Genomic DNA, 23,183 nt, shown 5'->3' with positions numbered 1-23,183 from the left:
CTACTTTTCAAATTAAATAATCTTAATCTCGACCCCAACATCATCTCGTGGCTTCAGTCTTTCCTGACTAATCGTTCTCAATACGTGACTGCTAATAAATCCAACTCTCGTTACTCTCCAGTGGGCACAGGCGTTCCCCAGGGTTCTGTCCCAGGCCCCCTACGTTTTCTCATTTAAATTAATGACTTGCCTAACAACACTGCTTCTTCCGTATGTCTTTTTGCCCACGATTGTGTTATTTACCGTGAAATTAACAGTGACTCTGACACTTCTATCCTTCAATCTGATATTAACCAAGTTTTAGAATGGTGCAAATTATGGCACATGGAACATTGATGAGTGTAAACATTTGCGTGTTTCTCGACGTAACACTGGAATAGCCACTTACGACATTAATAATATCCCTCTTGAAACTTTGTCTTCGTATAAGTACCTTGGTGTGCATATAACTTCTAATCTTTCTTGGAATCTGCACGTGGAATTTATTACTAACTATGCTAACCGCACGTTGACGTACCTGCGCAGAAACTTCTTCCTTGCTTCTACTTCAATAAAATTGCTCCTTTATAAAACACTTGTTCGGCCTATATTGGAATATGCAGCCTCTATCTGGGACCCTTACCTGTCATCATTAGCCACTGAAATCGAATCTCTTCAAAACCGTGCGCTACGTTTCATATTTTCCAATTATCACCGTATCTCCAGTGTTACTGCTATGAAAACTACTTTATCATTGCCACCTCTTTCACTCCGCAGAAAAATTTCGCGCTTATGCCTATTTCATAAGATATATTACTTTAATCCCGTCCTTAAGAGCCGGCTACTATCTACCCCTTCATATGCTTCAGGCCGCATTGATCATCTTCGCAAAGTAGGTGTTCCGTCATGCCATACTAAACACGCTTTTTCTTCTTTTGTCCCCGAAACTTCTGACAGAACCACCTTCCCAGTCACATTGTCGATATTTCTAATCCAAGTTCTCTTAAGACTGCCCTATGTTCTCTTTATTTGCAGATTCTAGTCAGTTTTATTTTGCGTTCGTATTCGTTGTCTTTTTGCTGTCTGCAGGAAATGTTCTCTTTTTTTGGGGGGGGGAATTGCTGTTTTTTCCCCTTTGCCTTCTCTTGCCTTATTTTGTGTTATGTATTGTTCATTTTTCGCCGCGTTTTTGTTTCTTCTATTTTGCTTTTCTGCTGTACTATATCGGACCCAATGCATGTCCTTCCCACTCCCCTCTTTATAGCCTTCGGTCCCTGAGGGTATTTGAATAAAAAATAACTAAATATAATTAAAAAGTTTACTATTAAGTATTAGTTAACCAGCCTGATGTTAGCACGTCTTAGCTGAAATCTTATGCACTACGCCGCAAACAATGCTGCGCAGAAAAAAAAGCGATCTTCAATTCAAAACCTGCTTTTAAAAATTGTGTAAAGTCTTAGGTGAAACGCCCTGTATTTCAAAAAGTTGATTTGTTTACTTCTAAAAAGTTTATTTCTTAAAATTGATAAGTGCGATTCCACCTCGATTTACAACAGAACTCCCCCGTAACGTCGTCATATAGAATCAATTGAGGCGGCACTCTAGGTTGTACAAATCGCCTATAGAGCCCACAACGCGATAAATCTCAGCACTTGACTCTACGTTCTCGTAAATTCTAGCTGAGGAATTAGGAATCAGCGGCGTCCTGCCTCCATTGCGAGATCGTCCTCTCCTATTAGGACCCATACCGAAACAAACCACCCGATTTTGCCCTTTGTTTTTTCCTATTTACATCGCAGGCGAGAAACTTACAAGCCCCTCACCTTTCGTGGAGAGCCCCGAACTGCAAGGCTTGGCGAGCAGTCCCTGCTCACGGGCAGACGATGTGCCGTTCCACACGAAGAGCTCTTGGCCAGTGCCCACGGCCTTGATTGTCCGGTAGTAGATGTTTCCGCCGCGCGTGTAGGCCACCAAGTTCTGTTCTTCGGGGCCGGCAGCGTAGTTTACATATCGCATCCAGTTGGATTTATCTAGTGGACGGCCGTCCAACAGAAACACCTCGCCGTTCTTGTGAACCTGCGGTTAAGAGTCTGCCTTTCCGTCTCCCCTGTACACTGCGAGCCCACGGGAAGCTACGCGGGCAGTCCAGCAGCCGTACATACAGTGTAAAGCAGAAGCGCAAGCCCCGAGATCATGGGCATTAGCCGTTAAATGGAAACTCGCATGATATGATCATCTTTTCATTTGTTACCGAATGGAGCTGGACTATACTGAATGATAAGGCCCTCTGCATCTCATCGCATGGCGGAACGCATCGACTGGAAAATGTTTTTTGCTTGTATCTTTGTTCCTGTTATCGTGGAAGAAAGAGAAGGCCAGTGCTTCGGTGGCTCTGGAAAGGCATGATACCAGACGCACCTGCCAGGTGTAGCTGTTGCCCTCGCCGTTGTCCTTCATCTTGACGCCCTCATAGGGACCGAAGTAGACCCCTTTTGGCAGCGGCTCCAGAGTGAACACTCCGTACTGGGCGCCCGTCATGGTGGATCGCCGGATGGACAAGCCTTTCGGGAGGGTCTTGTTTGCGCGTAGCGGGTCTCCGGCGACCACCTGCGAACGACGCGCGGTGTCTCAGATGCTTGCAGTGCTCCTTGCTTGTGTTTTCCACGGTACTGGGAAAAGCACGCTATTTGAAGTTCTCATTTTCGGTGGAGGTAAACTTTCAGACTCGAGCGCTTAATTTGCACATGCATGAACGCTGCCGTCTCAGGAACATGCTGAAATGAAAAGAATGCCTGGTGTTTGTTGCGGGTGGCGGTCACGAGAAAAAGAAGGGAGCAGTCCCACACACCGTAGTCCTCTCTACCGCGTAAGGGAACGGATGAAGTATGCGGTGAAATGAGGGAGAGAGTGAACGGAAGTGTTGCCATAGTGGAGAGCTCTCCTGACCCGTGGCGTACCCTTACTACCAAGACGAATGGGGTGTTCCGGAACCATGGACCACCCTCTCCGCTCTGCGCGCTGCCTGTCGGCTTTCGCGTCGTTTCGTCTTATGTCGACAGAAACCAAGTAGATGCCAAGGAGACCCCAAGACAGCGTTTCGGAGAGACCATTCAATGAGTACATGCTTCGTGCTCACCTTGGTGTCCTTGACGTGGGTCCACGGGCCGTGTACGGGGCAGTCTCCGGGGTGGTCTGCTCCGCATTCATAGCAAAACTGTAAGAATAGCATCCACGCCGAGGTTCTGAAGATGGTTTAGGGGGTGCCGCCATTTTGCATGCAGTGCAGTACTCACTGACTCAAGTGAAGACGAATAACGGGAGTAATAATGCATGCAACTGAAATATGCGCGTCTCTGCGCGTCCAAGTCTCATCATATCATAATAAAAAAGATATTCTTCAGTGAGCTCTCTCAGAACTCGAAACAAACAGTATAAAAGAGTTATCCATGCAACTGCCTTCTCCGTAGAGTTAAACACATAACAAGTCAGTAAGACCATGCAACTACCCGCCGCGCAAAATTTGCCATTCGAGACATGCCACCCTGCATTCCCATATAGATGCAATTAATGCTAGAAGACTCATTTACAACGAACTGTACGTTTCCTATACCATCGATCTGGAAGCTAGGAGTCGGTGTTCGTGGACAGCTCACACAGATATTCCTCGTCGGAGTTTTCTTCGCCCTCCATAGAGTCGATCTCTTTGCTCTGGCGTCTCGGGCTGTCGGACTCCCTGGAACACTCCCCGGAAGAGGCTGCGGTTCATGACAGCATAGTTGCCGTAAGGATGGCTTTCGGCTTATAATCCCATTAAGCACATATAACTTAACACTGCATTCTGTGCAAGAGTTTTGCATTGGTTTCACGGTAGAATGAGTTCCAACAGCTCTATCCTTTTTATAAGTTCTGAACTAAAAATTGGGCTTATCTCTGTTAATGTAATTGTTCTTGCCACTTTCATGTGATTTCTTATGATGCTGACTGTTGTGCCTTTCGCGCTGTTGCCCACCTTTGAAATGTGAACTATGTTAAGGCCTAGTCAGGAGGCATTGAAACTTCATTTTCCCGCACCTGGTGGGCATACTGTACAGCTGTACTAGGCCATCGCGGTGGTAATGGCGCTCGGCTGCTGACCCAAAAGACACGGGTTCGATTCCGGCCGGGACTTCCGAAATTCTATGGGGGGGGGGGGGGAGAATTCTAGAGGCCCGGGTACTGTGCGATGTGAGTGCACGTTAAAGAACCCCAGGTGATGAAAATTCCTGGAGCCCTTAACTACGACGTCCCTCATAGCCTGAGTCGCTTTGGGACGTTAAACCCCCATAAACCGATCTTTAATGACCTAATGGCAGTAACTAAAATTTCTTGAAGTAAAATTATATCTGGGTTTAATTGTGAGACAAGGTTCTATAAATTGTGAAAAGAAAATGCGACTGAATGGCAATTCCAATGTAATACTTTTAACCGCGCCATGGTTACAGTAAAAGCAGACAGCCTGTGAAAGCCTGCTTTGACACATCGGTTTTATGCGGATTTCTGGGGAAACATTTCTTGCTTTTGTTGTTTGGAGGAGCAGAGTTCAACGAAGAGGGAGGAGCTCGACGCGTCTGGGAAGGATTCGCCACCTCGACGTCCGTAGTGCAAACAGTAGAGAGGCTGGTATCCCCGCACATTGTACAGGCACAAGCCACGAGGAAGCAGGAATAGTAGTCAGAGGAGAGACGCCAAAGATGCTATGGGAAGCGCTAGTTGATGAAGCGGGAAGACCAACAGTTGAAGGAGCCAACTGACTGGAAAAACCTGGAAGAGAGCTTCACTGAAGGTAGACCGCATACGATCCACAACGCCTGCAAGCGCCTTCTCACCAGCCGAGAACACAGACTTAGTCAGGAACGCCTCTACCTCGGACCCAGATGACCTAGCAAGCCCCGCATAATAATGCCTTTTAAGGTCTAATTGCGCATAGTCATCAGCTCTAGAGCATCTTCTTTGCTGAATGATGTCCAGAACATTCTGCTCATCAGAACGTTTAGGACAGCCAGCATCATCAGCCGGAAAAGCATCATCACCCGGAAAGTTTGCAACTGGGACCCTCAGATGCGCAAAGGTCTACGGAATGGTTATCCCCGCATAGTCGGCAACGCCTAGCAGTTTAGCAAGCGTTATTGCTGTGACCAAATTGCCAGCAATTTGTGCATTACAAAAGGGCGAGTTTGTAGCGGGTCGACGCGGTACACTATGGACCAAACCTTAAGCTCAGACGGGCAAGCAGATCCTGCAAATATTGCAATCACAGACACTGTCGGCGTACGTGAGCCCATGGCATCTCTGGAACAGCAGTAGACTGACAACACACCAACAGCGGCGTCCTGAAATCCCTCAAGTAATTCCTGAGGAGAGGCCGATGGGACCACGCCGCGAATACCTTTGAACATGCGAGTTGCTCTGCTAACAAGGGCTTAACTGGAGCCGACGCGAAGGATGTGCAATGCAGCAACTCCGACACGCATTGCACATCCTAGGATCAACACAGAATGCCCCTTCGGCCGAAATGGCGCACCTCAGAGATCTCCAGGGGGAGGCTGGTAACATCCTTCAGCTGCTCCTTTAGAGTTCTTGAGTTTTAGGGCTCCGTGTCCAATGGGTAGAAGCGCCACTGGAATGCTACTGACGCCATTCCGTCCGAATGAATCCAGGGTGAAACTTTGGGTCGGCAGTCTAGACAACCAGAGAGCTGGAGCCAAAACCCCCAACACGCATAGAACGGTCTCACCTTACAAGACTGAAGAGGGTGTCCAGAGGAGGCAACACAATCGAAAACAGGATCAACGGCAGGAACCGGCAGTCACAGCACACAACACAGCACACAGCAGCAGTACTCGTAAGAGATTGTAACGACCCTTCTACCAAGTTATCTGCTCGAGGCAGGACAAGCGGAGGATGAAGGAAGGAAGGAAGGAAGGCCTCAGACGTTGCTCAATACTCAATCTTCTTCTTCTTCTTCACCCCAGGTATATGGCACATACCCACGCGGTGGGATTGGCCAAGGTGTAATTGAATAAACAAAGACGTTTCCATGGAAGATGATGACAAAAATGTGGCACCAATCGTGAATTTTGAAAAATCAATGAATAAAAACAAGAGAACAAAATTGACAGTTAAATAACAGACAGCATTTCGGCGAAAAAGAAGAGCTCGTAGAACTTTAAAAGAATTAGCACATCAAGCTACCAGTTGCAATTATGTAATCGTGGAGAAACCCACAAATAGAACCCAATGCAAATCCCTTGGCGTTCGCACCAAACGATAATAATACTGGCAAAGATAAAGGGAGCCCTAACCTGGAGAGAGAGGTTCCTCCAGGTAAATCTTTCTCTGAAGTGCGAACTTTGGGCAGTAGAGGAGAAAATGCGAACGATCTTCTTCTTCCGACCCTGACAGCGCGAGAACAGCATCGTCGTCGTCAGCTATGCGCCATCTGGCAATAGTAGGTGGCACTATCTTATAATTTTCCAATTTTCAAAAATTTTGCCCGACGATGTTGTACATGGTGCTCTGGCTGTCTCTTTCCCGTAAGCCCGTTACAATTCACAAGGGCAGAAACTTTTCACCGGTCGGTAACGGTGATCCTTGGTATGTGAGTGTAGCGCAAAACGGGTTAAATTGCAAAGACGCACAGACGCTAACTTGCGACGGACAAAAACATAGGCGACCAATACGAACGTGATCAGAGAGGGGAAACAGGCGCATGCGCCCGGAAGTACAGAAAATCAGCTGAACCAGGAACTACGGACATGCACGACACAGCGATTTTTTTAGACGGCCAGCTCTCTTTTGGACAGGGAGACAGACGGCTTGCGTACACATTTATCTTCCAAGGCAGCGATACGTGCTGCTTCAATAATCTCGCTACTTAAGTGACCCGATAAGAAGGCGTTGCGGCCGCGTAGAACGCCGGTGCATTTTGCGTCGCTTATAAATGTATAGAAGGGTTAAGCAGGGCTAGACACTTTGCATTTGATAATCTGCGCAAATCAGCTGTATTTTTTTTCCGTGAGCCCCACCAAACATCCCGTGTCCTAACACACACTTGAGCTTTGTCCTTTCGTACATCCTGATGTCGCTCGACATGTTCCTCGAAGCACTGCCCTTTTCTTGAAGGGGGTCGCTGCGGTAGGTGTTCTCTCAGCATGCTGATAGTCACTGCATGTGAACGCAAACTGCGGCATTCCCACTCGAGGACCATCGTACCGTTCAGCAACGACCACCACCTCGAAGCTTCATCAAATACTGCCAAGAGATGTTAACCGTCACGATGGCATCCGCGGGTTTGAATCACATTTTATGCCGGTTTTAATTGTGTAGGCGGCGCCCCTGATGAACTGTGCATTTGATAGGCTGACTCAAGAGCGAGGCGCGTGCTGTAAAATCACACATACAAGATATGTCCTGAACATGTTTCGTCTTTCTGCCGCGTAGGGTATTAACTTTTCTCGCTAATTAGTAATCGAATGCGTGTGCTTTTGCGACTTCTTTAAAATCTTGTGCAACTGATTGACCTGGAACCTTTGACTTGAGTAACAGATCAACGTGCGGATGTCTGTGTCGAAGCAACAGTTAAGCAGAACTTTTTCAGAGAAGTTTGCGTTCGAGCTATTATACCCCGAGCTATGCGAATCAGTTCGCGAACCTTGCACATGTGACAGCTTAAACGACCAGCGCGCGAAGGAATGCGCATGCTTTCATTTGCTATCCACCTCATCAAAACATTTTAGTTTTTCATACTGGTGTTATACGCGCTATATTTCACTAGTCACATCATCTTTTTTTTTCAATTTTGTAATAAACATTGACCTGCGCTTTTTGAATGACCCCTCGTGTATTCAAGGAATACCACCAAGTGAGATGTCTACCCAACCAACGAACAAATACACTAAGAGTAAGACAGTGCGCTCAGGCATCAAAGCCCGAAAAATAAAGAATGGGAAGCTATATGATGGGGACACAAATTTTCTGGTGGTTTTCTTTTTTGAGCACTGATTTCAGGAAATGAAATTCACGAAGCTCATTCCAAGCTTTCGTCCCTCGATTAAAACGACCAGAAATTTTTAGGACGCCTAAGAATGCACGCCCGCAACTGGTGCGCGTCGCCGAAATTCGCGGTACGTCATAGTATGTAGAAGGCAGTCCTCGCTACTTTCTGCACGTTTCTTTGAGTGGAAACCGGCCGTATTCCGATGGAGGCGAAATGCAAAGACGTCCGTGTGGTGTGCGATGTAAGTGCGCGTTGAAGAACCCCAGGTGGCCTAAATTAATCCGCGGCCTTCCTCTACGGCGCCCCTCGTAGTGCCTTGTGTCGCTTTGGTAGTAAATCCCACAATACTACTATCACCACCGTCGCCACCTGTGGGACTCTGCTCTAAATATACTTGCCTAATGTTATTTTACGCTCGTGATCTGCACATTAAATTAACATTTTGAACACGTCTTTCACATTTTGTTTATTTTGAACTTCAAAACAATGTTTAGGGATATAACAGAACGTCAAAAGTAGCCAGATAGGCTTGCATCTGGGCATTTCACCGTGGCACATTTTGAACTGTGAGCGTTTCAGATCTCTCGTAGGCGAGAGCAACTCTCGTCTTCATCCCTCTGGAGATCTGGGCTCGCAGTACGTGGTACTCGAGAGCCCCACTACACGACCCAGCAGCAAGCCCCTCAGCCTGCATATTTTCGACAAAGGCTGTATGCACACCTGCGATATCAGGACTGCGGCCGCGCTTTAGTTTGCTGCGCCGGCGTGTTCACTGTAACAGGGAGAGGGACAGAAATACTTCATTACAGGTAAAAATAAGGCGCTGTATGCACTTTGCCGCCAGGCGGAAAAGAGCCTACTGCTCGACCTGAGCCGCAACAGCCGCAGCCACGCCCACCAGTGTGGAAAAGGGCGGTTGGGACAGTGTGGAGAACGGATGGATGTGGGGCAAGGAAGGTGTTCCGCTTTCGTGTAGGGGAAGAGGAAATTGGGGCAGGAGGGACCGGAGCTAAAACGGTATAGGAACAGTCGGGCCGGGGTAATGAGTATGTTAGGCGGTATGACTATCAATGCGTGAATCCGTAATGTGGTAAGGCGGCTGTGTCATGGAGGTAACGTCTGCAGCCAGCGTTGCCAGCGCGTAATGTTGCTTCGGGGTCTCCTTGTAAGAGTTGGTGGGAAAGTCCAATGGATCATCGGTGCCTGGATAAGAGTCTTCCGGGCAGGTTGATACACCACCTCATCGCCGGCAATCCCTGCGTGGCCTGGCAGCCACACCACAGCGATCGAAGAAGAGCAGATTCGGGACAGCGCACAGAAGAGGTCGTCGCGCAAGTCCTCGGGAAGGCGGCGCGCGCCCGAATGGCTTCCATCGAGTCCGTGCGAATGCGGTGCCGGGGAGCAGAGCGAAGGGAAGCAAGTTCACTAGTCGCACGCACGATCGCAAACATCTCAAGAGCAAGCGGTGAGGTTGGATTGGAGTAGCGGCCAGCGGTGGATGCAATCGCAAAGGTTTCGAACGACGACACTGGCTGTGGCAGCGAGAGGAGGGGAATGGGACGCAGCACGGGATAGTACCGGGAAGAAGACGGTTCTGGTGCAGGGCCTGGGCCTGACGACGGCCTGCGTGCAGGTTGGGTTCACGTGGGCAGGAAGCGTGGCGAAGCGAATGTTGTCGGCAAGTGGCTATTGCGACGTAAGTGAAACACAATAGATGGAATGAGAAGCTGAGTGGAATTGCGCGCAACCGGACAGGGAACGATTCATGTCAAGTCAGACGATGTCGGGAAGATGAAGGAAGGGCTCTGTGGCACATAATTTCTCTGTAGGTATTTGTATAGGGAGGTATTGAGCTGCTTTACAATATAGTGCTGCGTCTGTGCTTGTGCAGGCGCCCAGTAAGAGAGAGAGTTTGCAATCTTGTTTAAGGCAAAAGCTGCGACTGATTTACGGGACTTTTAGGCTCATCGACCGTACTGTGTCGGCGAACCACACAGCGAACCAGAGCCCCGTGGCTGCATTACGGCAGTCGCGTTATGCACCCTAATGTTATGCACCCGTAATGCACCCTAATGTGCATTACGGCAGTCGCGTTGTTTTCGCTAATGCAGTTGAAAGTAGTTATAACGAAGTCAAATTGACTCCGCTATTTCTTTTATAGCCGCCGGTCCCGTTACACATCTGTCGCATGCCAAGAGAATTACTTACCAGCGCGGATTTACCGAGGATAACACAGGCAGTATTTAGTCTATTGCAAATGGGTTCTGGTGTAGTAGTGGGGAAGCCATGCAAAACGGGTGCTCGTGACAGAAGAGCGCCGCAGCGCGCCCACTTTTACCGTGGTCGATATCAACTTCAGCGCCACGAAAACAGGGTTAAAATTCGGAAGACCTCTCTTCCTGTTATTTACAACAGTATTGTACTAAGGGAACCTTCATCCTGTGCACTGAGGGCCACTTACGTAGCCGGATAAGGGTATGCCAATCTAATACGTCAGCCTTGTCAGCGCGAACCCGTTTCTTAAGCAGCCTGCATAAGCTTCAGCACCTAGATAACGGGTTTTAGAGGAATAATGTAGAGGACAGAGCGATACCTGTTCAGAATATCAGCCCCGTTCCTTTGACGTTGAAGCTGATACAGGCGGATATAAAAGCGTGCGCGTGGCGACACTCTCGTCGCGAATGCGCCTTTTAGTTGGCTTTCTCGCACGACCCCTAGCATGCCTGTTACAAGAACACCACTTGGCTTCTCCGCATAGCAGCACCATTTTGTAGTGGAGTGTGGGAACTCCAGACCGAATTTGGCTACCACTTCTTTAATCATGGCCGCCTTTTAGGAATCAACTGAAATCGTTTTGTGCTTGCGTTTTCTACTGTGTCGCTCATCTAGGCCTTGAGAAACTTGCGGGACGTTCAGTACCGCCAAGCAGGCAAAACGCAGTACCAAACGGTGTAACTACGCGGCCACGCCTCGAAAATGGAAACTATACACACTGCACCAAAATAAGCACAGCGTGCTTCCAACCGGCAGTGTGCACCGATATGGCTGGAGAACAGGGGAATTGTATACAGCTCCAAAGACTTTGGCAACGCTCAGTGGGCTGTGCGCGTCTCGCTGCCTGACATCGTTCAGCTGGCTGCCGGAGGAGCAAGGCACAGGTGAAAAACACAGACGAGAATTGACTGTCAGCTGAATGTTCGCTTCCTAGCAGAGAAGCGAGAGAAACAGGGAAGTCGACAAAAAGAGTGTGCGAAGAAGGAGAAACAAACCAAAACGAAACAAGAAAGCGAAGAATGAGTAAGAGGTTAGGAAGAAGAAAACACGAGGGGTACAAATAACAACAATGCCACTGAGGCCGAAAGCCTTCGCTGTTTCAAAATACTGCACGAAAAACCCGTGGGCCCCATTCCAGCATGGTGGACACTGGCAAAGGTGGTGACCGAACTAGTCAGTATATGCATGGCCAAACTTGTGCCAAATTTGTTCTGGTGCGCTAACACTAAATCCCCCAATCTCAGATTTCGCCAATGTTGTCCGAAGCCTCTGGCAGGTAGCAACCTGCCCACAGGGTTGGGGGCAATCTGCCGTTAGGCTTTACGAAGCACTATGCACAACAGTCTAGGGCAAAGCACTCTATGGCCGGGAGTGGTCTTCGAAACCGCGGCGACGCCAAGAGATCAGCTTCGCTGCTCACTGCTTTATACCATTATTCATCGCCGCTACCCCACATCCCTTGTGTTTAACTGCCAGTATATCACGCAGTGCTTTGGACGCCGTCGTCTTCATCAACTTCTATCCGTGCGCGATGGATCCAAAACACACCGCTGTCGCGTTGACCTCATAAACCGATCCTCGAAGCGAAATCGATGTGCAAACCGAAGAGCGAGAGCACCTAATTCGCATGTAGCGTAACCACGCTAAATCGTGCATCAATTTTTTGGCCAGAATTCAGCAGAGAAAATGAAAATAAAGCTGTTTCACAATTATTGTGAATACCGACCACAATAACTAAGCAAGTAACGCACATTATCTGCGTCATATCGCCATGTTATGTCCTGAAAGGAGTTCAAAAATGTCATATATGGGGCAAGTTAGAGGATTTTCTCAGGCTGTACTGAGAATCGGAGAACGGGACCAGGTGAGCACTTACTGTAGATCCAGATCAGCAGAGGACATCCTTGAAATAACTCAGTGACCATGAATATCCATTCTCCGGACGTCCCAAGGATGTAGTCGTGTAGCCCGAGGGGAAGGAAACCAAAAGTCCTGTTGAGCTAAGAAATGTGGCTCATAACGGAGGCTCCTCAAGACTCGAGCGCGGTTGCCACCGCCTATGAAGTGTTCTATAATACGCTACGCCGTTCTTGCAATGCATTTCATGCTTACGTCTACTGTCGACGAAGAGGCAACCAGTTTTGTTTGCTTCGTCGCTGCTTACACGAAAAAAGGGTAATCATTGCCAAATACACGTGCATTAGTTTTGAGAGTGACGAAGCAAGCAAAAGAATGGGCATGCATAGCTCGAATTCGGGTATGTGCCATTTTGTGAGACAAACAACAGCAACAAATCGGCGCCGTAGGCACTACACCGCCCCTCATGCGATTGCATGCGGCTAAAGCAACGGATTTCCTCGCGCGGAACAAAACCTTTTCTGGATTCAAAAAGTGATATGGCAACGCCTTGTCCGTCGCTACACAAACTAGTCATAAGTACTAGCCAGCAGACATGATAATTAAGGCCTTAATGGTGAATTTTAGTAAACTACCTATTTATACTCTGCGTTTTAATGTAACTGTCGTCTCCCGCGGCTCAAAGTTTGTTTCGAAAAATTATTTTATTTTCTGTTTCAAGCATATATTAAAGTGAAACCTGTTAGCCTTGGTTTAGCCACTTAGGTTATAGCCATGCATTCTACCGTTATAATGGCAGCGACAGCAGTAAGACCTTAATTACTCATTTTATTCAAACATTAAATTAACTGGCCGATGCCTGCCACGGCTGGCAGGATAGGATAGCATAAGGAAACTTTTATTGCCCTCAGGAAGAGGGTAGCTAGAGACCCGCGTAGACGAGGGCGAGAGGTATTTACAATGGGCGGCGGCTTCAGGCAGTCGGACGAGTTGTAGCGTAGTCTCCGAGTCGGAGCTCAGTAGTAAGGCCTCCCATTGGTCTTTCGACTTTATGTGTCGTCCCTCCCGGGGCATGAGGACATTCCCATAGTTCGTGGTCGATGGTGGCCCTGAGTTTGCAGTTCGTGCATTTTTCTGAAGATTGCCTTGGGTGCATAAGACTCCAGAAGGCTGGGTTTGGAAATGTGTAAGTTTGTAACTGGCGGCAGCTGATGGCTTGGTATCTGGTTAAGGATGTGTCCGCTTAAAGAAATTCTTGCTCTTTGCAAACGATAGTGCCGCGTAATTTCTCTGCATTCCAGCATGCGATCCCTGTCTGTGAAGACCACCTCGCTCGGGTCCGCCCGGATATAAACGCCTCTGTCGAACTCGTGGACCTTCTCATTACCAGGCAGGGATGCAGGTGCTGGTGTCCCGACAAGCGTAATTTTTCGGTCTATTAAGTGACGGCTTAGAATTGTATTCATCAAGGGGACCCTATCCCTGATGAAATTTAGTATGGCAACTATGGAGTCACTGATTATATACCTTGCTTTTGTGCCTACACAAGCCAGTGATACGGCAGCTTCCTCTGCAGTCTCTGGGTTACTTGAGAGTATGCAGGCACTTATTTTGTGGAGTTGTTTAATATTGACTATCGCGAGGTTCACCGTGTTCTTACCATCCTCAGTGGCAGCTACGTAGACCACGTCCTCCTCTTGCAGGAAAGGATGCGTTTCTCGAGCACTTCTGCCCGTTTGGCCCGGCGCACTGTGTGGTGAATAGGATGCATATGCCTGAGTAGAAGTGATACGATTATATTGTTCTGCATTTCTCCGAGCATGTCTACTTTGGCGGTTGGTCTTTTGTCTCGACTCAGATGGAGTCTGTTTATAGTGGCCTTGTCGGTTGTGGTTCCGGCTAATCGTTCGATTTGGGACGTTCTTACTGCTTCCATAATATCCTCTCGGGTATTTGCATGCCTAACTCTAGTAAGTGGTGAGTGGATGTTCGGATGGGCAACCCTGGAGCTTGCTCCGTCCACCGCCTGATAATTCCACCTATTTTTTTTCTTTTCTGCCACTTTAAGATCGAGGAAGGTGGCAGCTTACGAGGTACGGCTAACTACGAAGACCTGTACCGGCCGCAGGAGATTATGCTCTTTCATGCAGTGTACCCTGTATGCAATCCGCTGTATGAGGCCCATCGGTTGTTGTGCACAGTTTTAACCGTTGCTTTGTATAATCATGTCTAGAGTTCTGATTTTTTTCAACGGGAGGGCTGTCCGCCCCTTGCGCTTGTAATTTAATTTGATGTTAGGGATAGTTCGTTTAAATCTGATGCAGATGTCGATAAAAAAGAAGCCATCACTTCAGCGGCGAGCATTGCAACCCATGGTGGCAGACAGTTTTCGACCTCATTTATGGTCCTCTGTAGCGTATTTTCGATGCGCGCCTCGTTATACGGGTCATACACACGTTGATGTTCGCATTCAAGGAAAGGAGTGAGACGGGAAGTGCGAAAGGCTGGAAGGCGACCGGAGGCCTTGTTGCTTGAAAGGTTCCGGCGCCAGCGGAGGAATGCGCAACCAGAAGGCGGCTGCCACAGGACGAACTGAGAGGCTGGCTCCCTCGGAAAGAGGGGAAAAGAGGGACGAAGGCGAAAGAATGCGCACACTGAAAACAAAAGCTATAACGTCTTTCGCTGACTAAGACGGTATATAAACCTGTAAGCCTGGGTCAATATTTTTTAATTTGTGAAGATACTTCCAGTAATAACCGGTACTTTCTTCTTGGTGGTTATACACCTAGGACCTATTTCCTGCGATCGAAAATTTCGCAGCTGCCGAGCGACACACGCACACAGTGCATGCGTTCGAGCCATGACGTATTGGCCCACTGTTATATTTTCGCCAGTGCATTACAAGTAGCGTGATGCAACCTATTTCTCAGCCTTAGCGATATGATAAACAAGGCTCTCTAAATAAGGACAACGCTTCAATCAAAACTACAACGCCACTAACTTCGACCTCTGTTCAGTCTTCGTTCCATTTTCCTCACAGCGGTGTTTTTAAGCCATATCAACCATTTCTTTTTGTGTACCTCACCCGTTAAATTTCGATAAGAAATCGGGAAGCATAAGGTATTCCACCTTTACTGCGCGTGGACGTGTTTGCAGCTGTTTAAGTGGAAACCGGGAATTAAGTGCCTCGATTGAACCAGATTTGCCAGCTAGTTTAACAATACCATCTGCGCTGAAGATATGGATGGCACGTTTAGTTCATCCAAACAGACACTGAATTTTCTGCTGCACATGCCAACAGAGGCGAATCGTCAGAGCTTTGAAAGCCTCGTCTAAGGCTAATGCAGTTGAGTCGCTCATGTTTGTCTACGAATGGCTGTTCCGGGACATGTTGCGTATGTTAAATAAATGACGGCATTTATTTCGCCATGTTTCAAGTAAATTCGGTCGGTTGCATAGTAATAACCTTTTGCCCTAACCAGCAGGGCATTAAGGAGAGAAAAGGTGCAAAACACAATGTGCAGCTACTTTACATCGTTCGTCGAGGTGTCCCGCCGTCACCTCTGCCTCAGGCAGAAAAGGGATCTCTATTTATTTGCGTTAGTTTTGCGTCTAACCGAATACCGCGGTTGCAATGCCTGCTACAGGAAAGCGTGCAAAATAGGCACTGCTAGACAATAAAACCTTGTCTCGTCCTCAACGAATCATTAAATAGGCGTTGTTCGTCACTTACCTTGGCAAGCTCCATGCGTACGCAGAGGATCATCTATAAATACTGTGGTAAAGGTGACATATGCACTACAGCCGAACTAAAAGCAACATCCAGTGACTCTTTCCTCGATCAAGTATGTACAAGTGCGGACAAAAGTAAAGGGAGAACGCTATTGCCTTCTAACGCTTTTAACTCGTTGCCAGATTGAAACTGGCAGCTGGGACACGTGCAGGCTGCTAGTGGACGCTAGTTGGCTTTCTCGTGGACAAATAATGTTTCTATATCTATAATAGGGAAGGCGTCATTGCAGTTAGAACCGAGGAGCGTCTGCCCACGCCTGTATGCAGTTGGCACATTCACTGTGGTCAGATACATTGAACGTTCATCAATGGATGCATTTGTTTATTCCCATTGTCAATGACATTTCAAAAGCATGACTTTTGCTGGGTGGGTGCGAACAGCAGGCACGGGAAGAACGATGTCAGCAAGTTTTTGTTGCCAACCACAAAAAGAAGCTATACTCAAAACTAGAACAAAAACAGCAAACAAACAAACACAAGTTTATTCTAAGTTAACGGCAACGTGCTTCGCTGCACTGGAGCACAGCTCTCAAACATTCAGCTGGCCAGAGTCACCACCTACACCTCTGCCTCTGTCAGAGTAGATGGAATGCTCTCAACCTCTGCAGAACTGTGGCGTCTTAAATCCCGCATTCTCATTAAGCCCCGTGCGCAGTGCAAGCAGTGAAGGGGATATATGCGCTCGTGCACCGACCTCTCATGCTTCCTGGCATTGCCGGGCTCACTAAATCCTCTTCCGCAATACCGGCAGGCGTGGGGCTTCTCCCTCGTGTGCGTCAGCATGTGCGCGCTGTGCCTATCGAACCGGAAAAACAGCTTTCTACACTGGTTGCAGAGGTGAGCGACGCCGCCGACAGAGTGCCGCTCTGTGCGGTGACGCGCCAGGTGGCCCGCGAAGACGAATGTTTGGCCGCAGTCGGGGCACTCGTGGGGCCTCTCCCCCTTGTGTACCATCAGGTGTTCCGCAAGGCTCTTCCGTTGTGCGAACCGCTTCCCGCAGTGCTGGCACAGGAGGGGTCGCTGCTTGGTGTGAGTGCGCTCGTGCTCGACTATAGTGGCTCTGGATGGTAGGTTGCGAAAGGAAGAGAGCACACACTGAGCATGCCAGCCTCAATAAAGGTGCAGATAAGAAAATAATAACGCCTGCAGCATATCGCGCACCACTCGATTTCGTGTCGCTGCCACTTTTCACCCCGGAAGGGCGGCGGAATATACGGGAGCCTTTATTTGCTAATTTCACTCCATCAGACTGCGCACTTCCCTCTTGTAACAACAAACTGTGTTTCCCTTCTACAATCCCCCCATCCTTTTACTCCTCATTTCTGAGACCTCGGCAGAACCGTCCTGCTCGGGTGCGTGTCCTTGTGATTACAAGCATCAAAGCAAACACTCCAATTAATAGAAAATTTTCTTACCTGGAATTGCTCGAGTAGGGGCAGTAGGAGCACGAGTGCCGTCTTCGGGGCTTCTCCGCGTGGGTGCTCCTGTGGTGCTCCAAGAGTTCTTGCCCAGGGAACATGTCACCGCATGTGTCGCATGATAATAAGGCCGTCACAGGGGCGCGCTCACTGTTTCCATCCTCTGAGGGCAAACAGAGTAGAAAGTGATGTGCTTCCGGAGAACGTATATTGACAGCTCTTTCAGCACAGCCCACACACTAAATCGTCGCTCATCAGAAAGGCACGACGACCGACGAGGCCCAATATAGTTTACCAACTTCCTTTTCTCGAAGTTTTCCCTTGCATAAAGTTTTACGATGGAAGATCTGTACCAGGAAGCACGAATACAGGGGAATAGCTGCTCTTCCCAATGGCTACCGCATCTGTAGTTTCATTACAGTACAGTTTTGACCATGTTGTGAAAATGCAGTAACTATTTCGCCCTGTAATTACTAAACTCTGCACGCCCCGTTCCCTTTTACCTCTGCTGAAGGAACGGATTGGGAGACATAAACCACGTTGCGTGGATGACGCTTCGCTACTATTGGGACAAGGTACATTTACTTTAGGCCAAATGGAAGCGCCGCAAAATATTCCCACTTGGTTCGTCTTATCGAATTTCAACCACTTTGCCAAGATTATTTGGACCCTTCTCTGTAGGTGCTACCCCGGCCGATCTCGAGGGGGCGCGCGCGATCTTTCATACGGCCTTCGCATTCGCCGCGGAAGCAACGCGAATTTTTCTCCGGGAGTTACGCCGCCCGCCGCCGCTAGAGGTGCGACAACCCTACCGCTGGCCATACGCCTGCGCCTGCGGCGGCGGGTGGCTTTTGCCTGGTTTCGCGCTGTAGCCCGCTGGTTCATGGTGAGCGCAGCACCGAAATCAAAGAAAACAAAATGCCGATCGGTGCTTAAGCTGCGTATCTTCAACGCAGTCCACATGTGCACAGATTCTTCACAACAAACTTTGCTCGAAGAAAACGCTTAAAAGGAGGAATCACTCTCACATTCCTCAGAACTAGGTCGAGCATTTGTGGTTTTAAATCCAGAAAGAAATACTCTCATCATTTCCTCTCGTACATATCATGGTACGTGATTAAATAAAAAGTTAATGCCAAGGGGAAGAGAATGAAAACTCAGAGAGCGAAGGTTCTTCGCTCGTCCCATAAAAAAAAAATGTACCATATCGGGGAGAAAATTGTCCACGACGCGTGAGCCGTAAATCTGATAGCGCCGGAGCTGGTGGCTTGAGACGATACTATAATAATAATAGTCATGTTTATTTTCGCCACTGAAATACAGAGGAGCGAAAATAGGTGGCTGGAGAAAAAGCTGCTCTATCGGCAGCTTGACGGCGCTCCAGCCACCTTTACATCAGGAGCAATGACGAGACATACAGTGCACATCTGAAACACCATTGTTATTTTTTGCTTTTTTTTCAAAGGCCTATCTTGCAGTCCAACTGCACTTGTAAAACGAAATGGAAAACGAAAATAAAGGATTAATTTTTATACATGTGCACAACACAGAGATCATGAAATAACACTGAAAGGCAAACAGAAAGGGAAAACGGACATGAAAAACAACATCAACATGGTTCACCCGACAAAGAGGTTGGCGATGTGTCTACGCGGGATTGAAATGACATCCACGCTCTGGAAGTCGAAATCATTTAAAATGGATGGTAATGAATGTCTAATTCTTTCGGTGCCGTAGCCAGTACGCGAAAAGGGAACAAACCATGGTGGCTGGTACCGAAAAGTGTAGGTTTTTGGATTTTTTGTAAGGTGTGCTAAATTTAAAACTGTTTCCGATCTTCTTTGCACTGCTTTTCTGTAAGCACATAGGAGTTTGTGTGTGTAAATAGTATTTGCTTTCATAACCTTGTGTTTTCGGAAAAGTGGTTGTGTATGTTCAAGCCTAGATTTGTTTTCTACTGCACGAATTGCTCTCTTCTGAAGTAAAAAACGTTTGGTAATGTTAGTTCCGCAGGTGTTTGCCCACACTAAGGCGCAATAGTATATTTGTGAGTTAAATAGAGCGTTGTATAAAAGTTTCTTCATGTTACTCGGAAGTATTTGGCGACATCGGTTTAACATACCTACGACCCTGCATAGTTTCAATGAAATTCTTTTAATGTGTTCGTTCCAAGTCCTATTTTCAGAAAAGATTACTCCTAGTGTTTTTACATGTTTTACTGTTTTTATGCAGTAGGGACCTAAGTGAATATTCTCAGGTGGTGTAATGGGGGTTCCTGGTGTGCGGAACATAATGCATATTGTTTTATATTCATTCAGAATTAATCTATATAAACGGCACCATTCCTGAAGCCCATAACAGAAAGTATCTGCCAGATCTTTTATTTCCGAAAGGTCCTTGCCTGAAACCAGCACTGTGCAATCATCTGCATATATTATGCATTTATATTTTCCGGGAATTCTTACAATATCATTTATATAAAAAAGAAACAGGATAGGTCCCAGTATACTCCTTTGTGGAACTCCGGATCTCACAGGTTTTACATTCGACTTAAGGTGGTTTAATTCTACGAACTGGTGACGCCCATGAAGATAGGATTTAATGAGGCGATGAGAAATTCCCCGAAACCCATATCGTTCCAGCCTGTCAGCTAGTATGAGATGATTAACAGAATCAAACGCCTTTCTGAAATCGATATAGATTCCTAGTGTCGCTAATTTATTTTCAAAGTTTTCTAACACCGTTTCCTTATGAACTAAGAGAGCGTCTTCTGTCGAGCGAAACTTCCTAAATCCAAATTAGTGTTCGGTTATCAAGTTGTACTTTTCTGCGAAAGCGATAATGCGTGAATTGATTACTTTTTCCAATCCTTTTGAGAATATGGGCAGTATAGACAAAGGGCGGTAATTTGTCAGTTCGTTTATATCTCCACTTTTGTGCATTATTATTACCCTAGCAACCTGCATTTGAAGAGGAATTGTCCACTTGAGAGTGAAATGTTGTAAATGTGTGTTAAAACAGGTGCTAGTTCATCTATTACTTGCTTGATTGGTTTAATTTCTAAACCATCTGAATCGTGAGCCCTGCTGTTTTTAAGGGCCTGAAAGAGCCTTGTTACCTCTGATACAGAAACGGGGCTAAAAAATAAGGTATTTTGCACGCTCGAAACATTTCTGGCTGCTTCAGTGCAGTATGTACTGTTTCCAACTTCAACAAAAAATCGTTGAATTTATTAGCTAAATCTATGCCCATCAATTCTGTGTCATCAATAACAAGGTTGTCGATCACTGCCATTTGTTTTTATTCAGGACGTCATTTAATTTTTTCCACACTACGTCACCGTTGCGCAAGCAGTTGCCGTCAAAAATGCGCAGATAGTAGTTGTACTTTGCTTCCTTTAAATTCTTATTTAGTTTGTTTCTGAAAGACTTGAATTCCTTCCATTTTGATTGGTCGCGAGACTGGATAAATGAATGATAAAGTTTGTTTTTCCGTTTAATAAGCTTGACATGTTGGCGCGTAACCCAAGGCTTACGCGACTTTTTGTGTTCCTGATGTGACTTGATTGGAAAGGAGGTGAAATAGTGACCTTTGAAAATTTCCATGAATTTCTCATACGCCTCGTTTTCATCATTAAGCGCGAAAACATCGCTCCAGTTGGTCTGCATGATTGTATGTTGAAAGCCCTCTATTGTGTGAGGCGTAATTTCACGATATGTTATTGTATTTGACCTATTAGGTTTGGAAGGCTGAGTGTTCTTGATAATGAAGAAAATTGGCAAATGGTCACTAATGTCACTGCTAAGTCTTCCCGATATAATGTCGTCAGCAGAGTGGTTACTTATAAACAAGTCAAGTAGGGTTGATGTGGAACAAGTGATTCGCGTCGGACCGGTAATGACATTGCGGAAACCATTCCTTTGCATGATCAGTAAAAAGTCAGCAGGTGGACTAGTTTCTTTTTGAATATCTATATTCATGTCACCACCAATTGTAAGGATGCCTGCTGTTTCATTGGCATAGGATAGCAAAGTGTCACAAAAACACATAAATTCAGAAAGGTTTCCGTTGGGTGGTCTGTACAGTACAGCAAAAATGTTAGCATTATTTCTAATACATAGAACTTCATAATTTTCACAGATCACGCTATAGTCATTTATAATAACAAAACCTGACATCGTGATCAGAATAGATACGCCACCCCCTCTGCTATTTTGACGATTCATATAAAAATGATTGTAACCGGGTAGCAGTAATTGTTCTGAGTAAGTGGTATACCAGGTTTCGGTGAACATGATTACATCAAATTTCACACCGCAGGATTCAAGTAGAAAACATACGTCATCATGTTTTGACGCCAGTGACCTTGCATTAACGTGAAAAAGTTTCGTCGATTTGCTTGCATTGTTTGCCGCCACAATCTCAACTAGAGTGCCTGAAGGACGATGTCGTCTGCCATCATCAACGGATACAGCGCTCAAAGCATGGACGACCGCACAGCCCAACGCCTGTTAGTCGATTGAATTAATCTATATCACTTTCACGGAATAGCTGTACCACGGGCGACGTTTCAGTGCGGCGAGCAAGGACAGTGCCATTTCTCGTCCACACAAATTTCCAGTTGTGCTCACGCTTCCGAGCGATAGCCAACCCTAAAATTTTCTTCACCAGAGGGGAGAGGTGCTCGATAATATAGACTGGCTCTTCTGTCGATGACTCGTCCGCGGAATTTGTGTGCAATCCAATTAAAGTCAGTTTAAAGTCAGGCTCACCTACACTGACGTTGAGCTGTCAAATAAATTTATTGCTAGGAGATACATATAGTACCTAATGACACCGATACCGATTTTCGGGTGTCTCTAATATATTTATTTTCACCCTCATATACGTCACAACTTCCTAAAACGAGAGGACTGAATCTATAGCTCAAAAGAATATTAACTACTAATGTGCGAGCCAGTGACAAGAAGAATTGTAAAGCATTGTTCTCTGCTCGAAGCCAATGGCACGCGGCCTTTCCTTTTTTGTTTGTCAAGCGAGAGGCCATCAGATTTCTCTGGAATGTCTGTAGCCGCGCGCCTCTCTCTTCATGTTCAAAATTGTCGTAAGCGCATTAGTCGTCTAATGTTTCAAGTTCCTTACCACCTTTCATTTTTGCAAGGTTTAGAGCGACCGTCCTTCTGACCTTGGTTGATCGAGCACATGTTTTATCGCTGCGCCGCCGAACTGCTTTCGGTTTGAGGACTCGAGTTCGCCCAACAAATAGTTTTCGAGTTGGACGCAAGCTTTCTTGTCGTCACTCTGGCCTGACTAACGTTAGCACAACGTAACAGAAGCAACCAATACCAGCTGCGTGTGCTGCCACAAATATTGACGCGTACTGAGTATTGCAATTTCCGAAATTATTTATGTGCAAACAGTGACTACAGCTCCCATAAAGAGCGCCATTTTTTGTTGTCCCCGTATATTCAGCCTGCTTCGTGTCCTCAAGCTGCCTAAAATATTTGCTTTAAATATAATTGCCAAAGATCTCAGATTATGCAGTTGAATGTCCAATGCCCTCTATTCTGTTAAATTCAGGGACTTTTATTAACATGTGAGCATCATAGATCTTAATATTTAGTTCTTTGCATTGGAATCAAATCCAGCTGATATATTGCGCATTGGTGGGAGGTATAGTGGAGCTCCGTTAGGTTGCGGAAAACTTTTTGGGGTTTTCTGACGTGAGGAAAGTTCATGCTCTCGGGAGGTTTATCGAAAGCGATGGCGAGGCGACAGATATGCAGGAGAATAATGCAAAGCTGGTAGTCATCGCCCCTGAAATAAGT

General features: G+C 46.8%; 1 protein-coding gene across 1 annotated transcript; it reads right to left on the bottom strand.

Moving 5' to 3' along the window:
• Window positions 1-1,358: 1,358 nt before the first annotated feature.
• On the bottom strand, window positions 1,359-15,893 carry LOC144119012 (histone-lysine N-methyltransferase PRDM7-like). The gene is made up of 5 exons (XM_077651765.1): window positions 15,879-15,893; window positions 3,116-3,193; window positions 2,398-2,586; window positions 1,803-2,055; window positions 1,359-1,375 (listed from the first exon to the last, which is right to left on the bottom strand). The coding sequence occupies exons 1-5, from the start codon at window positions 15,891-15,893 to the stop codon at window positions 1,359-1,361; spliced, it is 552 nt and encodes a 183-aa protein (XP_077507891.1).
• Window positions 15,894-23,183: the final 7,290 nt, after the last annotated feature.

Source organism: Amblyomma americanum, chromosome 1 (assembly GCF_052857255.1).
Source record: "Amblyomma americanum isolate KBUSLIRL-KWMA chromosome 1, ASM5285725v1, whole genome shotgun sequence".
Taxonomy (NCBI): Eukaryota; Metazoa; Arthropoda; class Arachnida; order Ixodida; family Ixodidae; genus Amblyomma; species Amblyomma americanum.
This window is presented reverse-complemented; position numbering and strand designations above follow the sequence as displayed.